The sequence below is a fragment of the Rousettus aegyptiacus genome, unplaced genomic scaffold, assembly GCF_014176215.1.
Source record: "Rousettus aegyptiacus isolate mRouAeg1 unplaced genomic scaffold, mRouAeg1.p scaffold_m13_p_2, whole genome shotgun sequence".
NCBI lineage: Eukaryota > Metazoa > Chordata > Mammalia > Chiroptera > Pteropodidae > Rousettus > Rousettus aegyptiacus.
The window spans coordinates 112037912-112060141 of record NW_023416295.1 but is presented as its reverse complement, the minus strand read 5'-3'; the positions used below and the strand labels follow the sequence as shown (position 1 = coordinate 112060141).

General features: G+C 33.2%; 1 protein-coding gene across 9 annotated transcripts in view; it reads right to left on the bottom strand.

The window, feature by feature from the left end:
* Positions 1-22230, bottom strand: part of OSBPL8 (oxysterol binding protein like 8) — a 138866-nt gene that overhangs the window by 52145 nt on the left and 64491 nt on the right. For 5 of the 9 annotated variants that reach the window (XM_016138190.2, XM_016138192.2, XM_036237887.1 and 2 more), the window contains one exon: positions 19699-19836. In XM_016138190.2, the coding sequence (XP_015993676.1) occupies positions 19699-19836 (138 nt within the window). The remainder of the gene's footprint in view (positions 1-19698; positions 19837-22230) is intronic. The other 4 variants (XM_016138191.2, XM_016138193.2, XM_016138198.2 and 1 more) reach the window with 1 other exon arrangement.

Here is a 22230-nt window from a genome sequence, read left to right as displayed (position 1 = left end):
CCAGATTAAAATAGCACAATGAAGACAATGACCTACTGTATTTCTTCCTAAAACTCAACTAAAATTACAGAAAACAGGTGCTTTAAAAAAATCATAAAATGAGTTTGAGTATATATCCCATAAGTATGTATAGAGGACAGGGTACATCAACAACATAAAATTTGACACTGGCAAGCATAAGATAAGCATGTAGTCACTGACTTACAGATCCAAGAAAGTCAAAACACAAACCAGCAGTGGTAAAAACTGAGAACGAACCGTATATATACCAAAGAATTTTGTGTATAATTCATAGCACCGAGTTCCTCTAGATCAGAAATATGATAAGCTACTGACACTAACAATAATAGTGGAATCAGGATAAAAATATAAACAATGCCTTGAAAATTGGAAGTAAAATGACTTCCAATTTAGGATTCTATACCCAGCCGAACTATCAATTACATAAGATAAAGTTATTTTTAGATATGCAAGATCTCAAAAATTTACTATCCAGGTATATTTTTAAAGAATTCACTAGAGTAGCCCTACTTATCCGGGGGATTTCACAACAGAATTACGCCTAATGGCACTAAAACATTCTCTCTTCAAAATGAATTAACTTTTTCTCTCATGCATCCCTAATGGCTCTAACCATGCACCAGATCCTTGGAAGAGCTGAAAAAATATTCACTTAAATTATTTTCCACAGTTCTTACTTTTGTCACTGGACTCCAGTTGAGAAAGGCTGTACTAGAATATATACTCTACAAAAAAATGATAGTAAATTAAGAATGCATGGGATACAGGAAAAATGGCACACAATATAAAACAACTGTCATCACCAAAAACTCCCTTACTACTATATTTATTTATTTAATGGCGACATCAGTTAACGAAATCTGTAAGTTTCAGCTGTACGGTTTAACAGTAAGGCATATATATATTTAGACTGTATGTTCACCTCCCCTAGTTAGATTTCTTTCTGTCACCACATTTTTGACCTTCTTTACCCCATCTACCTCCCTTCTTCCCCCACTCACTACCTTCTGGTAACCCCTAGTCTATAGTCCATGTCCATGAGTCTCTGTTTGTTTGTCCTGTTCGTTTGTTGCTTTTAGGTTTATATCCCACATATAAGTGATATTATGTGATTTTCAACTTTTTCAGTCTAGTTTATTTTGCTTAGCATGATTATCTTGAGGTCCACCCATGTTGTCGCAAATGGTAGTATTTCATCTCTTCTTATGGCTGAGTAATATTCCATTGTACCACCTCTTTTTAACCCAAGGACAAATTGGGTGAGCTTTGTGCAAATTCTTTTCTGATCTAGGCTTGTCTTGACAGTATGCTAATGAAGTTTCTTTTCTTTTCCCTATACCCTAATGTTTGGATAAGCTAAGGATACTTACAATACATTGACAGGTTCTCCTTTGTTTTTTTTAAGACTTTATTTTTAAGAGGAGTTCTAGGTTCACAGCAAAGGCAAGAAGGTATTGAGGTTTCCCATAAAGCCCCGCTTCCACACATGCATGCTTCCCCCTTTAATAATTTCCCCACCAGAGTTATATATTACAACTACATTAATACATGAAAATCACCCAGAGTCCATAGATAACCTTAGGGTTCATTTTGGTGTGGTACATTCTAATAGGTTTAGAAACATAATGACATGTATCCGTCATTAAAGTATCACACAGAGTATTTTCACTGCCCTAAAAATCTTCCATGTTATGCGTATTCATTCCTCTCTCCTCTTTAACTCCTGGAAACAACTGATCGTTTTACCGTCTTCACAGTTTTGCCTTTACCCTAATGGTCATGTAGGTGAAATCAGACAGTATGAAGCCTTTTCAGATTGGTTTCCTTCATTTTGTAATATGTATTTAAGGTTTCTCCATGGCTTGATAGTTCATTTCTTTTTAGCCCCAAATAATATTCTGTTGTATGAATGCATCACAATTTATTTATCCATTTAGGATATCCTGGTTACTTCTAAGTTTTGGCCATATAAAATACTATACGCAAACTTGTGCAGGTTTTTTGTGTAGACATGTTTTTAACTCCCTTAGATAAATATCAAGGAATGTGACTGCTAGATCATATGGTAAGACTACTGCTTTGTAAGAAATCATCGAATTGTTTTCAAAAGTGGCTGTACCACTGTGCATTCCCACCAGCAATGAATTAAGAGTTCCTGCCGATCCACAAAGGTGTCAGTGTTCTGGATTTTGGCCATTCCAATAAGTATGTAGTGGTATCTCATTGTAGCTTTAATTCTGTATTTCTTTTCATATGCTTATTTGCCATCTGTATGTCTCCCTTAGAAGTCCATCTTTCCTATCTCATCTGAATGGTGGTGAAATAAATATGGTACCCACATTTTAAAAGCTTCAATTAACATTCTTCATATTAAAGACTTAAAAATAGTTGGTAAACTCAAAATACTTGACTAAAATACTTGGTAAACTAAAAAAAGCATAACTTCAATTAAAACCATTAGAAACAACACCAGGAGCTAATATTTCTGGGAACTAGATCTGGTTCAATTATTATCTACCACCTGCCTTGCCTCTACATCATAATATGACAAGGATAAATATAAATATGCATGTGAGCATTTATGGGTATATGTATATATATCTACATGTATATATATGTAGATATATATATGTAGATATATATATGTAGATATATATACATACACACACACACACAGTGATCAACGTAAAGTGTTCTGTAAATGTAATTTTAAGAAATTTTTCAAGTCTATAATCAAATTCAAAGAAAACCAACATATTACAATCATCTTAGGACAGGATATTACAAACTAGTAGACATTAACGTCACAAGGAAAAACACAAATACTATCTTCTTCAATAATACAACACTTTTAGAAAAAAAATTTTTAAAGGTAGCTGCTAATTTAAAACCAAAATCTAGATTTATTACTATAAAGAACCAAAGATCTATTTTTTCTTAATCCCTTCACCATTTTCAAAATCTAGATTTATTACTATAAAGAACCAAAGATCTATTTTTTCTTAATCCCTTCACTATTTCTAAAACATTTTATGTATCTCTTGTGATTTCAATTTAATTTCAGAATTACTTATAATCACTATAGATTTTGTATTAATTTTAATGTCAGACTAAGGTTTAAACTATGCTCAAAGCCTGATTTACCTCTTAAAGACCTACAGCATAATTACATTCACTGTGTCATGCTGGCTACAGTCAACTACTATAAAGTTTATAGCAAGGCTGAATACTCTTAAAACATATCTGGGTTAACATCTAAAGTAACCATTTCTTTCATTTTACATTATATAATTTATGTAGGAAAACAAGTAATAAGTACAAAAATAGAATGTTTCCAGGTCATTAAAATAGTTTTGAAAGTCAGGTGAGACATTTATACTAGAAACAGATTTTGACCTATGGATAAAATACTTATTTAAAAAAGTTTTTCAAAATTCAAGTCACCACTTATTGACAAATTGAAAAATCAATTTAGTGGGTTACAAACAGCATTTAAAAAAAAATTGGAATAGGCCAGGACAGGATTAGAGTACATCATACTTTGATATTATGTAAATGTGTGTGTGTGTGTGTGTGTGTGTGTACATATATTTAGGATAATGACGTAAAACGTATGAGTCATGGTCAAAATTGGAAAAGATAATGTAAACAATATTATTTCTTTTGAAATTCTCTAATATTAAAAAGAACTAATTATAAAACTTCATTACCAGCTTGCCACTGAAGAGACTAACTACATATATTATCTCTGGTAGAGTGGCTCTTTCCATAGTGGACTGGCAGACATTTGAGCAGAGGCAAAAATCACAAAAGGCTATTAAAAAAAAGATTCTCTCGATGTTCCTGCTATATGTCCAAAGAAAATGCCCAGCCTTAATTTCTCTCTTTAAAGAGTCTAAAGATTAGGACTGGAGGAGGCATCTCATTGTGATATTTAGAACTCTAATGAGTTCTCTGGACAAATTCCAGATCATCTCTATTTTAAAAACAGATGAATTTCAAACAGCTGATATTTTGAAATAATTTAATTTTGGCAGTTGGAAAAATCCACTGAAATTCTATAAAGTTCTACATGCACACTCATGACAAATACATTGCTTTAAACTGGGATGAAAGTATTATAAGACCTATACATTTGTCTCAAATCCCAAAATAATAAAACTAGGCTTTAGGAGATTTAAATATCCTTAAAGCAGGAAAAAGAGTTGGAAAAAGATCAAAATATTGAAAACAAAATCAACCAACAAGAATTTAAGAAAGTACTATGTCCAAACATAAAAGACCACTATAAAATGAGATAAATGTCTGAAGATGGTACTACACAAATTCAGTAGTAAGTTCCTTTACATAACACAATTCAAATAAGAATATACTTCATACATTGGAGAAGCCAATGCTTGGCAAGCAAGTCTATTTATAATCCTTCAAAGAATATATAAATTGAGATAAGTGATAATGACCTTTGCTTTAAAATAGAAAATAACAATAAATCTCTCCATCAATTCCCATCCTCCAACACGGCAAAGTAGTTTCTTAGCTGTAATTGGTAAAATCTCAGTGATTATATTGCTTGAAAAGTATACAAAAAAATCTTGTTATCCTACATTTCCTCAGAAAATAACTCACTCTCAACATATTCTTAATATGAAAACACATGCAAATATACATATAAAATTTAAAAGATGGCTTACGATAATTCTAGACTGAACAGCATTCTTGTCTGTACATCCATATTCACTGCAATCAGTATAAGATAGTATTTTCCTTTGGGTGACAAGTTCTTTATCATTATGTGTATACTATATAACCATTCAGACAGTAAAAATTTAGTGAGCAGCTATTATGTGTTAGGAATTATGTTAAGCACAGATAGCTAAGAAAATAATAGTCCCTAGTTTCTGCTATTATTTCAATATGTGTGTGTATATGCATGGCCATTAAAAGTTGATTTAAACTTAGAGTCTATTCCAACAAAGTACATGTTAAATGAAGGGGCTCGGGATTATAGGACTATTCACAAAAATCTATTTTTAACTAAAAATGTACTAAAAATGTAGTAATACCTATGAATGTAACCACCATAATACTACCTCATAATTATACAATAATATTTTTTCAAAAGTGTTTTCACATACATTCTCAATAGAGTCCAACAACAACGTGACATACCAAATGAGCAGTTTCCTAGTTTTATAGATAAGGTAACCAGGTTCTGAGAGACATATGCTTAATGTCACATAGTAAACAAGAACAGAGTCCAAAATTAAAATCCGGCCATGGGAAGAGTGTTTACGTTTCCTGCTCCTCCTCATGCTCCCTCCCTAAGTCTGTCAATACAGATGCCAGTATCAAGCAGTTCTGTTGTAAGGTAAGCCTCAAAGACCAGTGATGAAAAAGATGGTCTCAGGCAACAACAGGGTCTGTGGTAGAAAGGGAGAAAAGGTGGGTGGGACAACTAGATGATAATGAAGAAGAAAGGGAAGCCTATAGAACACAAGTTACTCGACTGGATCATCCTTTGTATGTAAGGACAGTCTGTAAATTAAGGACTCAACTCAAAATTTAAGAAACATCTAAGTTTAAAGGATTCTTCTACTAGAAAGCTGTGCAAATACCATGTTAGAAAAAAAGCTATTGGTCTCTTTCTGTATAACTAGGTTCTTAAAAAAAAAAAATCCCCACTATACCCATTTGAATATCTTTGTGTTCTAAAACTAGTAAATAACACTAATCTGTGGTTACTAGATTTGAATTTTGTGGACCAGTTAACACCAACCCCCCTGCACACACACAAATTGTGACATGCTATCAGAGTTTTTATCTTGATAAGACATTTTTTAAAAACTTGTAATTCACAATCTCCATCTATTCATAAAAGAACACTAAAGATGCTACAGCTGAAAGACTATAATCTCATAATAAAGGACAGTCTTTTATACTGAAGGAATTTCAGCTAATGACAAACTCAAAACAGTGTACTTGTTTTTCTCCTCTAGTTATAGAACTGAAAAAGAATCACAGGGACCAGTACCAACTTTAGGCCCCAGACTATACCATTAAAAAAAAAAAATGTATTTATTCTACATATGTATACATAAGAGTGTATATAACATGTACATTTTAAACATAATTAATAAAAATGGAAAACTAATGACCATCAACTTTAAAACATTATTACAAATACTTTTGAAGGTTCCCAAGTGTGCCTGATCCCACCATCCTCCTCCCCTTTAACCAGTTAACCATTATCTCAAATTCTGTTTTACTCATTCCATTGTTTTATTATGTATTTAACCCCACACAATGCATTGATTCATTTTCTAGGATATACTAAGGAGTATAAAACCTAAGGAGTATAATAACTAGGGATTAGGGTGTGCTTATCTTCAACTTTACTGTGTAATGTCAAACTGTTTTCCATAATGGTTCTACCGACATTCTTCTTCCACCAGCAGTAAATGAGAAATCCTGTTATTTCACATCCTCAATGACCCTTGTAATTGTCCGACATTAAAATTATTTCAATCTGGTGGGTGTGAAATGGCAATTCATTATTGTATTAATTTACCTTTCCCCGTTTCCTAATACCGTTATGCGTCTTTTCATATTTAGTGGCCACACGTGTTACCTCTTCTGTAAATAGCTATTCGTGACATTTGGTCATTTTTCTACAGGGTTTTGGTCTTTTTGGCTGATCCATAGGAGTACTTCACTTTTCTTGGATATTAATTCTTTGTCAGTTACATGCAGTTCAATTTGCTTCTTCTCTGTTTATTATCTTTTGATGAACAGATGTTCTTGAGTTCAACGATGCAGAAGGTCAGTCTCCTTTTCACTTTGAGATGTGTGTGTATGTGTGTGTCTTGTTAAATAAACCCTTTCTTTCCCCAAAGATATAAAAATATTTTTCTATATTTTGTTAAGCTTAAAACCTTTCACATTTAAACTGGAATTGATTTTGTAAATAGTGAGAGGTTATTTATTTTCATTTTTTTCTCATATAGGTAAACTAATTTTCCCCAAATCATTCATTGAGTAATATGTCATAAATTGAGCTTTCATATATGGTTGGGTCTGTTTTTTAAGTTGTTGTTGTGTTCCATTTATCTCTTTGTCTATTTCAGCCTCCCACCTTATTTACTAGAGCATTAGAAGTAACCCCCAACTCTTGCCTGGTTCTGCTGCTTCAGGAGTGTCTTTACCCTTTTTTGCTCTTTGCTTACCCTAGAGAGTTAAGGATGGCCTTATCAAGTACCATGAAAAAAAATCCTATTGAGATATAGATTAAAAACACACTGAACACATAAAATCAATTTGAGAAGCGATGGGCTAATAATATTGAGCTTCCCAATTGGAAACATGGTATATTTCTTCATTTACTGAGATTATATGATGTTATACTTTTCCATGTAAAAATATTTCACATTTCTTGTTAGGTTTATTGGTCTTTTTGGTTGATATGGTTGATATGTACCTTATTTCCTGTTATTTTAAGTGGTATTTTTTTAAATTGCATTTTTCTAACTAGTTGTTACTGTTACATAGAACTGCAGTTAATATATATCCAGTAACTTCTTAATAATTTAAATGATCTATCTGTGAATCTATATAAATAATTATATTCACTACAAATAAAGAAAAATTGTTTCTCTTTTGATTTTGATTTCTTTTTTACCTTATTTACTGGCTAAATTTCAAGAGCAATGTTAAAATGAAATGTAGATGGTGCACACCTTTTTCTTATTCCTAATTCTCACTTTATGAGGCTAAGAAAGTTCCCTTCTATTCTTAATTTGCTAAGAGCTTGTTTTTTTTTGGTTTTTTTTTGGTTTTTTGTTTTTGTTTTGTTTTTTTACCATGAAGGATGTTAAATTTTTCAGTTTATTAATAGGATCACAATATAGTTTTTCTTTTTTAACCTGTTAAAGTGTTAAATGACAATTATAGATTTTCTAATATCAAACACATAATTGCATTTCTGGAATAACTCCAATGTGGTTATAATGTATTTTAAAAACATATTTTGCTTGATTCAGTTTGCTAATAAGATTTTTAGAATTGCTGCATCTAGGTTCATGAGAAAGAATGTCTTGTAATTTTTCTCTCTTATAATGTCTTTGTCTACTTTTCAAATACAAGCCTAATATTTAGGGAATATTTCTTTTTCCATTTCGTCAGTTCTAAGATGCCATCAACTACTTTCAGAGATGTCATAAAATATGAGGGGAGACAAGGAGACTGATAGCAATTTTAACATGTGTAACACTTAACCCAGATTCAGATATGTTATAAAGTGTTTGACAATGGTCAACAGAGATTGCAAAACACCATTAATTAAAGATGCAACCCAATTTCAGAGATATTAAAATGGGAGACTGCCTTTCAGAATTAATAAAATACAGTATTAATGTGAGGCTGAAATTATTTTTTTCCCTAAATGTTTGACAATACTTGTCTGTAAACCTATCTGGGTTTCATGTTCTTTGTAAAAAGTATATTACTAATTAGATTACAAAAATCACTAGAATTTGGGAAATAATCTTTCTAGAAATTTTCTCATTTCGCCTAATTTTTCAAATTTATTGGCTTTAAGTTATTTATGTTATCTTTTAAACATCTGCTTCTTTTAGTTGTGTCCCCTTTCTATTCCTAATAATGTCTATTCCTTCTTTTTTTCCCCCTTAATCTTGTCAAAGGTTTGATAATTATCAGCTTTTTCGAACAACCAACTTTGTCTTTCTTGATATTTTCAACTGTCTATTGTCTTATCTTTATTACTTCCTTCCTTCTACCCACTTTGGGTTTATTCTATTATTTTTCTAAATTAAATGCTTACTTCATTACTTTTCAGTCTTCCTTCTTGTCAAGTATCAACATTAAACTACTATCTTTAGGTTTCATGTTTGAGACTTGTGAGGCTTCCTTAATTGGAGGGTTGGTGTCTTTCATCATTTCTGAAAGGTTCTTCACATTATCTCTTCTAATATTGCCTTTAACCCCATTACCTTATATTCTGAAACTTATAATTCCAATCGGTGCAGACTTTGGTCTGGATGGTGAGTAGTTTGTGCAGATTCTGATAGCAGTTTGTTACCCCACGTGTTTATTGATTTTTCCACATTCTTGTCAGCATTTGGTATTGTCAGTGTTTTGAATTTTAGCCAGTTTAATGGGGCATAATGATACCTCATTTTTTACTGATTTTTAATTATGAGCTCATATTTAATTCTTTGAGGTCTATGTTTAAAATACTCTCTTTCTAAAGAGGATTTGTGTCTACTCTTCCAAGTACCTGAGAACTGTAATATAACCCAAGATCATTTTAAACTATACTGGGAGGTGCTTTTGTTTTTGCCACAGAAACAGTATGAATTCTGGCCCCATACCTACATAAGTATGTATTTGGGCTTCTCAAGAACTAGTCCCTCTCTCCCCCAATTGTACGTAGACATGAGACCAAGAGAGGCAAATACACCATGACTTCCACTGTGGGCATGTTTTCCAGTTTGTTTGTTTACTTCATCCCGAAGTAAAATATGCGTATGTTCAAAGTTACAATAACCAAAGGAAGTGGAAACAACTAAAGTGCTCCCTGTGTGAGTACTGTTTATCTTCTCTCAGAAAATATGCAAATGTTACTCAGTAAGTTAATAAACTGATAAACTGATCTTATCTTGCCATATAGTGATTAAAAATACAGAAAGGTTGCTTCTACATGCCTCAAATAGGAAAAGAAAGATTGTAGCAGTCAATTCTACAGGTGAAACTCTTACCACTCTTGCTAAAGAGATATCAACCTCTCACACGTTAGAAAGAAATGGGGGAAATACCAGCAGAAAAGAGCTGAAAAACTAGTGCATGTAATATCTGATAATCTTTTAATATTATCTTAGGTAAAAAGAATATGTATATGATGTTTATGGGGAAAAAGCGTTCTTAATAGTCACCTTACTGCTCTATTAAAGAAGCAATGAATAAGGATAAGACAGATTCCTTTCACCTTAGTAAAGATGCTTAAAACAAAGCTTAATTATTCATTCTCACTTTTCAATAAATGCTTTTAAAGTATTTCAGTTTCCCTTTAGAAGCAGAGGACCGGTTGAAGAACATAGATATTGCAACAGTTCAGAAGAGAAATTCAGAAAAATATTTTATTCTTATTTCCTTAATTTGCCAAATATTATATTCTCTTTTATTATTTAATAGGTACTTTCATAGCTTTATGAAACAACTATCCAAACACAAGGAATTTCAAAACAGAAAACAACTGTCTTAAGAACTAACTTCAGAAATCTAACATATTGAGGAATCAAAAATTCAGAAGAAAATTAACATGAACTCTATACTAATTCTAAAGAAAACAACCTATGGCTATAAACCAAGGCACAGCATTCAGGATAAAAGAATTAAAAACAGTGGGGTTGGGTTAGAGGGATAAATTCAAGTTCTCTTTCAGTAAAATAATTTTTATGAAATATAATACACATATTCAAGAATACATTTATTATGTATTCCATACACTTATGGTCTCATATATGTTCAGAAATGATCTTACAAATGTCTTAGCAAGGAAGAAGGAATTGCTTCGGTTCATGGAGGAAACTGACTCCTAGGTTTCCTTTTGTCTATGAACCACTTTAATGAAGGTACCTGTTAGTCACCTGAGATTCTAACAGCAATGTCTACAACTATTACCCTGGGGAATCTGGTACATCTTCACACTAGTAAACTCTCTGCCAAAGAAAATCCTCTTTTACTTTGAAGTTTTCTATTAAGTTGTGGTATAGACCTATCATGTCATGTTTAATGCTGCTGGAGCATTCAAGGTGAGGGGACTTTTCAGGTTTAAGAGAATTTACTAAGAGATAAAAGAAACATAGTACTAAATATAAACATTTTAATTCAAACCTAGATAAACCAAGCATGGTCTAAATTAATTTTAATAAAATTAATTAAACAGTTAAAACTTTCAGTTTCAAAAGTTTTTAAGCTTTAAACATTTAAAAATTAGTTTGCAATGAGCTCATTTAAATTTTGGCAAAGCAACATTTCATATTCTCTCAAAAAACACTATAATTTAAGATTCTTAAAAAATAAAAGCATGCAAATTAGTTTTTTATGACAAAAGAATGAAAGAGTATCCACAAGATAAATTATATTAACTCATCAAGCTATGATAACAATCTCAAACATGATCCAGAGGGAATAGACTATCTATCCATGAGATGAGCTATAATTGAGTCTCTAGGCTCTCTTGGCATTGTTTTCATTCAAAAATAGAGGGGAAAGGGAGACGACAAACCTAATTAATCTACATGTCTTTCTTTCTTGAAAAAAACAAACAAACAGAAATACATTAAGCTCAAACAAGTCACCATTAAACAAACACCATCCTATTTAAGAACCTGTAATCATATTTAAATTAAAATTATTTTGAAGTAAACTGATACTTAGTCTTTGACTAAAGGAAAAAGTCTGGCAAATACACAATTTTTGGAATAATCTGATTTATCACCATAATCTAAACATATAACAAATAAAAGATTATCTTGATGTATGGGGGCTTTAGAAAGGAAAGTCAGAGTCTCCCTGTTCCTCCAAAAAAAGAAAAAAAAGAAAAAGAAAAAAAAAGAAAAGACAATTCTAAAATAACGGAAAGAAACCACGCTGCAAAAAAACAAAATTAAGAATTGCTTTTAAGGGATAATGACCTACATTAACTTGGTATGAATCAATAAGCATGAAAGAGACAGCCAGAAAAAAGCGACAATGAGAATCTTTGACATTTTAAAGCAATAGCAAAACACATTTCTAACACCATGGCATCTATATTAATAAAACAAAACAAAACAAAAACAGTTGACACTGTAATTCACTCCAGTTAGTGGAGTAGTTAAAACTATGGGCTTTAACAGTCCTGAATTTGAAACCTGCCTCTGACGTTTATCAGTTTTGTGAATTTGAACAAATTTCTTAACATCCCTAATCCTTCCTGTTTTCTCACTTGTAAAGCAGACATAGTAACTTAGCTTATACCTTGTGGGGTTGTTTCAAGGATTACATATAAATTTGCACATACAACTGTTAGCATGACAGCCAAACTTATTAAGGGCCCAATAAATGATAGCTATTAGTATGAATCCAACAAATGTCACCAAAACAAATACCATTATTTTCCTACTGCATAGTCCTCTACAGGCTAGTAGGACTCTCTCTTTAGCAAACACAGGAACAATACTGCACGTGAGGTTCATGTTAGAGAACAGGCTCCCAGCACTTGAAGATCACCTTCAAAATTGTATTTATTCATTAAAAAATGAGATTGTCAGTTTCACGAGGGCAGAGGCCAGCACATGACAGGAGCTCAATAAAGACATTTATTCACTTTTTAAACATAAAAGTTCCTATTATGTTCCAGATACTATGCCAGACATGGGAATTTTTTTTTTTTTTAAGAGAGAGAAATGTCTAACCACTATGCTGTACACTTGAAACTAATATAAAATAATACTGAGTATCAACAGTAATTGAAAAATGTTTTAAAAAGAAGGAAAAAAAAAAAGACAAACCTGCCCTGAGATGCTTACTGACAAAGATATTTACTCCCTACAACTTTCTTTCTTTTATACCAACCCTAAATTATTTTATCAATTCAGTATTCACCTGTTAGGGAGAGCCCTTGCCTCGGCTGCCACAGCCACTTACACAATGCCTTTAAACTGCCCACTGATTCTGACATTTCCCCATACAAATCCTACCCCTTCCATACAAGCAATTCACCAAGCTCATCTACTAAATCTCTACTTCCTGGCCAACATCTCACTCTGCCACTCATCCTTCTCTTGAATACATCTGCTAAAGCCTAATCTTATGGGAGAATATCCCACACTAATGGTAGATCGATACCAACGTGACCAGAGGCCTCAATGCTGCTTGGCAATCCCACCATTATAGTTCCTGCACTTTTTAGCTATATTCCCAGTCCAGTCAATCCCTTCACCTTCCTGCTGGACCCCATTTCCACTGTCTTTTCTGAGAACCCGCTCTATTATTCCCCTATCTTTCTCCTATATTTTGTATCTCTCTACTGATTTTGTCCTGTCAACTTCTGAACATGCTCAAATATGTCCTATCTTAAAACAAATCTCCTTTTCACCCAATGTCTTTCTCTAGGTAACATCCACTTTCCTCCCTTCTAAGGGTATTATACCTATAAGAGTTTGCTATCTTAACTGTCTCCAATTCCTCATCTTTCCAACTCCTCATCCTATTGCCATCTAGCTTCTGCCTTCATCACTGTCTCCAAAACTGATTTCACAAAAGTTAGCAAGGAGATCTATCCTGTCAATAGTTAATTTTTCAGTTGTTTTAATTGGCTTGACTTTTGAGCTGTATATAAAACTATAGGTCACTCCCCCACCTTCATAAAACCCTCTGTTTCATTATTCTTGGATACAATGCTCCTTTACAAATCTCCTTTCCCAATCTCTTCTCCATCAGATCCTTAAATGTTGACATTTCTTAGGGCTATATCCCAACTCTCTACTTTTCTCAAGCTAGAATTCTTCCCAAACTTTTCACAATTCACAATGAGAAATTTTACATAAGATGTAAAAATGTGTGTGTGTGTATACACATGAGTATGACAAAAATTTCACTTATCAGATAAGGTCTGATCTTATTATCCTATTCTATTTCATTAAAAAAAAATGTCTGAGAATCACTAAACTACATGAGCTACAATCATGATCTACATGATTGTTTTAACTCTGTCTTCAATTACTCTATTTATGCTCATGACTTCCAAATCTACATTTCTAGTGCAGATGTGTCTATTAAATCTTAAACCCATAAAACCAATTTCTCCTTACTAACTCCATGCGGATAACTCTAAAGTACTTCAAACTCACCATTTCCAAAACTGGAGTTTTCAGCATATTTACCCCACAGTCTTCCTTCATAGTTCCTTATATAAACTACTGAACTAGTTTCTTAAACAAACATCTAGGAGTCATTGCTAATTCTTCCTTCTCTCTTTCCACTATCACCCCCACCCAATCAATCACTAATACCTAACAAATTTTCTTCTAAATATATCTCCACTTTTTATTCCCACCATTGTCGTTCTTATCCAGACTGTATTCACTTCACCTAGACAGCAAAGTCTAGTAATGAGTCTTCTCATATACTGTATTCTTCCAAATTAATAAATTCGATTCTAATCATTTTGTTGCTTATTATTACAGTTATCTAGTACTGTGCAAAAAACACTGAAAACTTAATGGTTTTAAATACTAAAGTTATTTGCTTACAATTCTGCAACTTAGTAAGGTGGGGGTGGGAGTAGGGATGACCTGTCACCAACCCACACAGCATCCGCTGGAACATCCAATATGGCTTCTTCAATCACATGTTTGGTGCATCAGCTGAGATCACTAGAACAGCTAGGGGTTGGCCAATCTGAGCATCCATACAACATGGTTGGGTCTGGATAGTGAGACTTTTTACATGGACACTGGCTCCCTCCAATATGCAAAAGCAGGAGTTAGCAGGTCTTTTTACTGGCTTGTCTCAAAAGTCCTTGAATGTCACTTCTGCCACATTCTATTGGTAACAGCAATCACATGGCCAGCCTGGATTCAATGGGGGTAGAGATGAAGAAGGAATAAAACTCCATTTCTTGGTGGGCAAGTTGACACAAAGAAAAAGGCATGTAAAATAAAAGATAATGTTGCAGTGACTTTGAAAATGAGATAATACAGTCCCCTTAATCTGCATTCCTTCCATATGCAAAATATTCTTAATGCCCTGCCATCACCCCCACCCCCACCAAAATATCCTATTACAGCATGGGCTGTTAGGCCCGGATCTTGTTAGCCTGAATCAGATGCAAGTGCAGATGGTAGACTTTTGGTTTAGTTCTTCACATACAACTCCTTAGATACAGCTTCTCTTAAGCCAAAATCCCAACACCTCAAAAGATAACTTATCTGCCTTACTACAGAAGGCCAGTGATAGAATTGTAATAGACATTTGCGTTTAAAAGGTGTTAAGGAACAGGGATTTACACAGAAGCACATAACAGTGCCATAGCAATTATGAAATCTGCTCGGCACATGTCATCAGCAACTTGATTAAAGCACAGTTCTATTCCCTGAAAATATTCTCTGTGGCACTTGACTCTGCCCTCTGGGCTCCTGGCTCCATCCTCTGAGTTACCTCCTATTTTATTAGAAATAGTCCATGTTTGTAACAGTGCAGTTTTCTGAGCCTGCTGCCTGCCCATGCAAGATTGGGATTCCCCATACACATAAAGACTCTTTGAACTATGTTTATCCTTTTCGGGTTTTAGTAGTGGTGTTTTTATCAAAATTTTGTAAAAACTTTGTGGGTTTATCATAAATTTTATTGCAATTAACTTCATTAGACAATTGCCACATCCACAAGTCTCTTTGAGACAGGCCACTCTCTACCGGGACAGCAGACTTAAGAGCCTTAGAAGCTTTTTTGACTAGCTGAGACTGTCTTAAAAAGTATGCATTCAAGACTTCCTTTGTCTAGCTGAAAAGCTCTGAGGCATTCTTAAATCTTTCTGAGGTCTCAGCAAATAATTTTACAGAAGCACTCTTAATCTGGTTCTTAGTCTGAGGCCATTTTTTATTGACAAGACCCTGGGATTTGAGAAGTATTAGATAAGCTAGAGTAAGGGAGAGAACAATCCACAGTAGAAGATCAGAATAAATAAAAGCATAGTTTCACTGGGGAGTAGTGAAGAAAACCATTTAGCTGGGTTCATGATGAGGTGAAACACAAAATGAAATTGGAAAGGTAGAGTAAAATCAGATGCTAAGAGCTCTGACCACCAGATCATGGAATTTTCAATTTATGCTCTCAATTGCCAGTTTCTATTTGTTGGTCCAAAGGTTGCAATATCAGATACACTCAGAGAGCTTTATAAATACACAGACTCACCCTAGAGATTTTAAAAAGTTGGGAGCAGAATCTGTATCTAAGCAAAGCTCCCAAGTGATTCTCGGAAACAACCAGACTTAGGAGCCACTGCTTTAGGCAATAGTCAGTTGAGGACTTTTTGAGAATGGGAATAACATAAACGCAGGCATCTAATAAAGCTTCCAGTTACAAACTTGAATAATAAAAAATAGTATTTTTATTTATAATTTTCTATTTCTCTTTACTCATATTATTTCCCTCAGAGACCTATTTCATAGGACTCATGTATTCTTTGGCCATATACATCTAAAAGAACCCTAGACTCACCATAATCCCACTTTAACACATAACAATAATTTTCTGTTTGTCTGGGATGTTTGTCAATGACGATAAACTTGGTATATGAGAGAGCAAGGTCCTAACAGATATTAGGAGGCTGTGGATCTATGTTATGTAGGTATGAAATCACAAGCATGTGACCTAAGGTGGTGATAGTAGGAATGAAAATAAAGAGATCAGAGCCTTGATACTGTTAGCACTTCTAGAAGAAATCGCAGAAAGTGTTGAGAGTCAGATCTTTTACCAAGCATCCCTAAGACAATGAAAATCTCTTCTTCACATAAATATTCCAGTAAAAATGTAAAAAGAATGAAGAATTATAAAATCCCCATTTTATAAAATTTACACACACACACACACACACACACACACATATATAATTTATATACATATAAGTTGTATACACACACGCACATTTTTTTTTATGTCTACAGCACTGGTCTTCCTAGGTGGTCTCTCATCCAAGTACTAACTAGGACTGACCCTGCTTAGCTTCCAAGATCAGACAAGATCAGACTTTTTCAGGATGTCATGACCATAGACTGAAAATCATTACTTTTTAAACTCTAGTGTTTTAACTAATTCAATGATTATCAAACAGTATTTACACCTTTAAGTGAAAAATGATACGTCAAGGCAGCAATCAAAACAAATCAAAAAAGGCAAACATTCTCTAGGGACACTGACCCAATTTCTTAAAAAAGTCAAAAACACAACAGAAAATAAAAGTAAATAAGGAGACTCTTCAAGATTAAAGAAGACATAATGACATGACAACTAAATACCATGTATGAACCTTACTTGGATCCTGGTTTCAGCAAATCTACTGTAAAGAGATTTGGGGACAATTGGGGACATTTGAATATAAACTAGGTGTTAGGTTACATTAAGTAATTATCAATAATTTTGTTAGATGCAGTAAAGGTTTTATGGTCATATAAAAAGTGTTATAATTTTTAGAGATGCACTTAGTACTCTGGGACATAACATCGTGAGGTCTATAGTTTACTCTGAGTATTCCAGCCTCATGCTTAAATAAATGAAACATATAACAAAAGATTAATAATTTCTTAACTCTACATAATGGGCATATTAGTGTTCACTGTACTATTCTCTCAAATTCCTTGCTTGCTTAAAAATGTTCTTGATAGATACAAATGAGGGTAAATTATTAGTAACTAACTCTTCTGTTGTTTCATTAAGTTCTGAGTTAAAGAATTCCTCTGAATATTCTAGTGCACAGATACATGAATCAGATGAACCATATGTATTTCAGTTAAAATTATGGTGCACAGAATGGAATGCTAGGTAAGCTGCATCCTTTCTGAATTTCATCCTAATGATGCTTATACCAGAGCGTACCATATATCCATTTTCAGGCTTTGAAAAAGCATTTTGGCAACAAAAATGTTAGCTTTCCAAGACTGTATTCAACAACTAAGCAATAAATGTTAACACAGTACTTATTTTTATATTTATATAGTTTTTCCAATTCCAAAAATGTTATATAAAAATGTTTCTGTGTAACACAATTAGAAAAAATATTTTCTACTGAAATAAAGTAGAAAATGATCATGTAACTATTTACTAGTTAATACTCATTTTGAGTAACAAAAACCTAATTTCAAGGATAATTTATAAAGTAACACCAAAACCTGATTAATTACATATAGACAGTATATGGCTCTAAATTTAATTTTTAAAAATACTTGATAACTTAAGTATATGTATATTAGCTTTCGAACACCAAATTTAAGTTCTTGGTTTTAAAAGCAGAAGTCTTTCCACCACAGCTATCAGTAGTATCATGGAGAGTTCAAAGCACTTGATTAAATAAACTTTAACTAAAAAGTAGAATCCAATATACAAAACTTATCAATTAAGAGTTACGAAGTGAGATCCATGATTCCAGGAATCCCCAAGACTCTTTTAGAGGGTCTGCAAGGTTAAAACTATTTCATCATACTTTTTCACTGAGTTGACATTTCCACTGACAGTACGAACACAATGTTGGGTAAAACTGCTGGCACCTTAGCATAAATCAAGCCAGAGGCACCAAATTGTAGTAGTAGTCACTGACTCCTTCACTGCCATGAACCTGAAGTAAAAGGTCGGTTTCACTAATAAATGTCCTTGAGGAAGTAGTAAAAATGATCAATCTTAATTCCTGAGTGCATGTGGTTTTAATAATGTATGTGACAAAATGAGAAGTATTTATACAGCACTTCTTTGTATTATATTTTAAAATGTATCAATAGTTGGTAGAACTGCATAACTCAGTAAGCACCTATTTTCCAAATGACTAATAAATAATGTTTCAAAATCACGCATGAGTAAAGAGCCATTCAAAGTTTTAGATGAATGAATTTGAATTCGATAGTCTGAAAAGCTTATTGATATGGATTCAGATTCCATATTGTAACCAACATTTAAGAAACTACCACTTGTCAAATTTTAGTATAGTATGAAAGAAGAATATCCACAAATATGTAATCTTCTCTTTTATGACAACACATAAATGAGGCCAGATTTTATTCACATAAGTACTTCAATCAAATCATCATATCACAACAGACTGCAGACGTAGATATGAAAATCTATATGTCTTTTTTAAAGCCAGACAGTAAAGAGATCTGCAAATACTGTAAAACAGTAGCTCTCAAACCAAAGATGATTTTTGTCCCTCAAGGGACATCTGGCAATGTCTAGAGATATTTCTGGTTGTCATAACTGGGGAAAGTGCTACTGACATAAAGTGGGTAGAAGCCGGGGATGCTGCAAATCATCCTACAAAGCAGGGCAGCTAACACAGGGAAAGCTTATTCAGCCAGAGATATTAATAGTGCCAGTTGAGGAATCTTGAGGGAAAAAAATATCACTCTTCTCACTCATTTTTTTTGGGGGGGGGGAGGGGGATTAGTTATTTTTCATAAAAATATGTTATTCATATTCACATGTAATGGGTTTGTTATTGTAATGTTAAATGAATTAATAATAAACAATTAAAAATTTCTTAGTTTTAATTTACAATACGGTAAATACCAATAGGTTAACTCATATAAACAAAAGTACTTTGGGTGTTTCACCATTTTTACTAGTGTAAAGGAGTCCTGAGACCAAAAAGTTTGAGAATCACTAAATTTGAAGAATGATATAACTAACCGAGAATGTTGGAGAACATGAGAGGAATTAAAAGACGCTAAGGGAAAATTTTACTCATTTCAAGAATATTATGGATGACTAAACAAGACAAACAAACAACCATATACCACCAAACAGTTCAAAAAAAAAAAAAAAAAGTTAATGATGGACCTAAAATGTCATTCTCTCCTAAAAAACAAACAAACTAACTAACAAAAAACCCAGAACATTAAAACAACTTCTTACCCTGGCTATGAGAACTTGCTGGACTAAAAGACGGCTGATATGAATCTCTGGTTGGCGTTGGATAAGCTTCTTTTCCTTGGCGCTGACTCATCTTTCCTGGTGTCAGAAGCTGAGATTCGTCACTGTTTGCTACCACAACTCAAGGAAAGAAGAGAAAAAGAATTAGTACTTCGGTCCTAGATTTATGGGATGGTATATTAATAATGCAGAACAGAACCATGATTGAAATCACCTCAATGGTTATGTTCATTTCATTACCAACTCAATACTGTAATATACTTGCATAGTTTTATTTTCTTTTAATTTGAGTTTTCTATCAATCCAAAAGGAATTGACAAGTATGCATGAGTAAAACTATACAAGTTGTAGACACTGTAAAAATAAAAATACATATTCAACTGAGGATAAAAACTACTCTAAAGTTTACTGTGCCTATTAACTCTATATTTGTCAATAGAACAATAAGCAAAAGACAAAATCATTTCACAGAAGAAATACAATGGTCAACAAACATGTGAAAAGATACTCAATCTCATTAGTGATCGGAAAAAATTTAAATTAGCAGCAGTATAAAATATTTTACATTCACTAGAATTTCTACTCTAATTTCTAATTTTCATGGGTAGTTAGGTATAATTCCTGTTTTAGAGATGGGGAAACTTGAAATTCAGAGATTGCCTTGCCTACTATTAAGTAATATAAGTAAGATTCTAACTCAGGACTATTTAGTTCCAAAGGCTGCTGGGCTCTTAAAAGCTTACTGCCCCGATAATCAATTTAAATAGTGTTTAAGGCTACAGTTCACCCGTTTGACCAAGCTACTAACATAAAAAGGCAATGCTTAATTCCATAGAAGAAAGAGAGAAAAGAGAAAAAAACTCCATGAAGGAACAAGGCAAATTGTGAGCAAGCCCAAAGTGCCCTAGAATCGCCACCTCCTTTCATTTTGTTTCTATGCTTTCAACCTACAAAAACTTCAGTTGTATTTCGAGTGAAAATGATTCTATCTTCACTCTTGACTTAATTTTTAACGAAACCAGAACTTCATGTTCACATTTTTATCACTACATCTTTTAAATAAATTGCTTTAACATGTTTTCTATTGTGCTAAAGTCTTCAAAATTTTGTTTTAACTCCTTAAATCTCAAAGTGAAAATTCAAAAACTCTTTCTCATCCAAGTAAAACATAAAAAATTTATTTTCCCATCAAGACCATAAAAAAAGAATCTATACACTGATGACTCCTAAATGTATATTTCCTCCTAAACTCAAACTCACATATCCAACTGCCTACTTTATAATCACCTCTATTATTTAATAGGATCTCGAATTTATCAAGAACATAATTCTTGATTCTGCCTATCCCCCAAACCTCCCTCTCTGCCATCTCAGTAAGTCTAATCATTATTCCCCTCCACTTTCTCAGGCCAAAAACCTTAGATGCATTCTTCAGTTTTTCTCTTGCTTTCACACTTCACATTCAATTTATCTCTGAGATCTTTACAGTCTCCAGTCACAATTTATTTGGAGTCCTTCTACTTCTCCCACTTTCACAACTACTGCCCTGTTCCAAGCCACCATTACCCTTCCACTGGATCACAGCAGCAGTTTTCTACCCAGTCTCCAGACTTACCATCTTGCTCCTTGCTTGTTTAGAGTTCATTCTCTATATGGAAGCCCAGTAATCTTTGTAAATCATAAATCAGATTTGCATCATGTAGTAATATCTTCAATGACTCTCCGTCATCTTGCAATAAATTCCTTGGCTTAAAGATTCAACAATGTCTGTCCCCACTTATCTTTCCAACCTCATTCTCTACCACTCTCCTCTTTACTCACTTTGTTTCAGCTATAATGGCCTTCTTGGTATTCCTCAAAACATAGCATCTTGCTACAGTCTGTGGGCCTTTGTATCTCTTGCTCTCTCTATTTGAAACACTCCTACCCCAGATCTTTTCATTATTAACCCCAATCACCACCTGTTGTTTGTGCTCAAATGCCATCTCTTCAGAAAAGCCCTTCATGATGCCTTTTGATACATAATGTGTTATTTTAATATAGTACAATTTATCAATTATTTTTAATTTTTTTGGCTACTGCCCATTCCATCACAGTTGTACTCTATCACTTTATTTTAGCTCTTATCACTATCTGAAATTATATCATTTATTTGTTTATTATCGGTCTTCTCCACTAATCCATAAATTTTGTACACGAATAAAGTTTTGTCTGCCTTATTTTCTCATAAGTCTTTGAGTCCTGGTAAGGGTCTGGAATATTAAAGGGGTTCCACAGAATTTTGTTGAATGAATCAATCAACAATGCTCATATTTTTATGAAACTTCATTTCATAAAGTATATGGTGGCTCCTTCACTTACTAAATTCAAGATCCATTTAACTCCTATAAATTATTATTGAAATTAAAAATGTACATTGCTGATGTAGAGAGAGACAAAAAACCTAAACACAACGGAAACCTCTTAGAAACAAACCCATGATTATGTGAAGCTTAGATACATGATAGGTAGAGA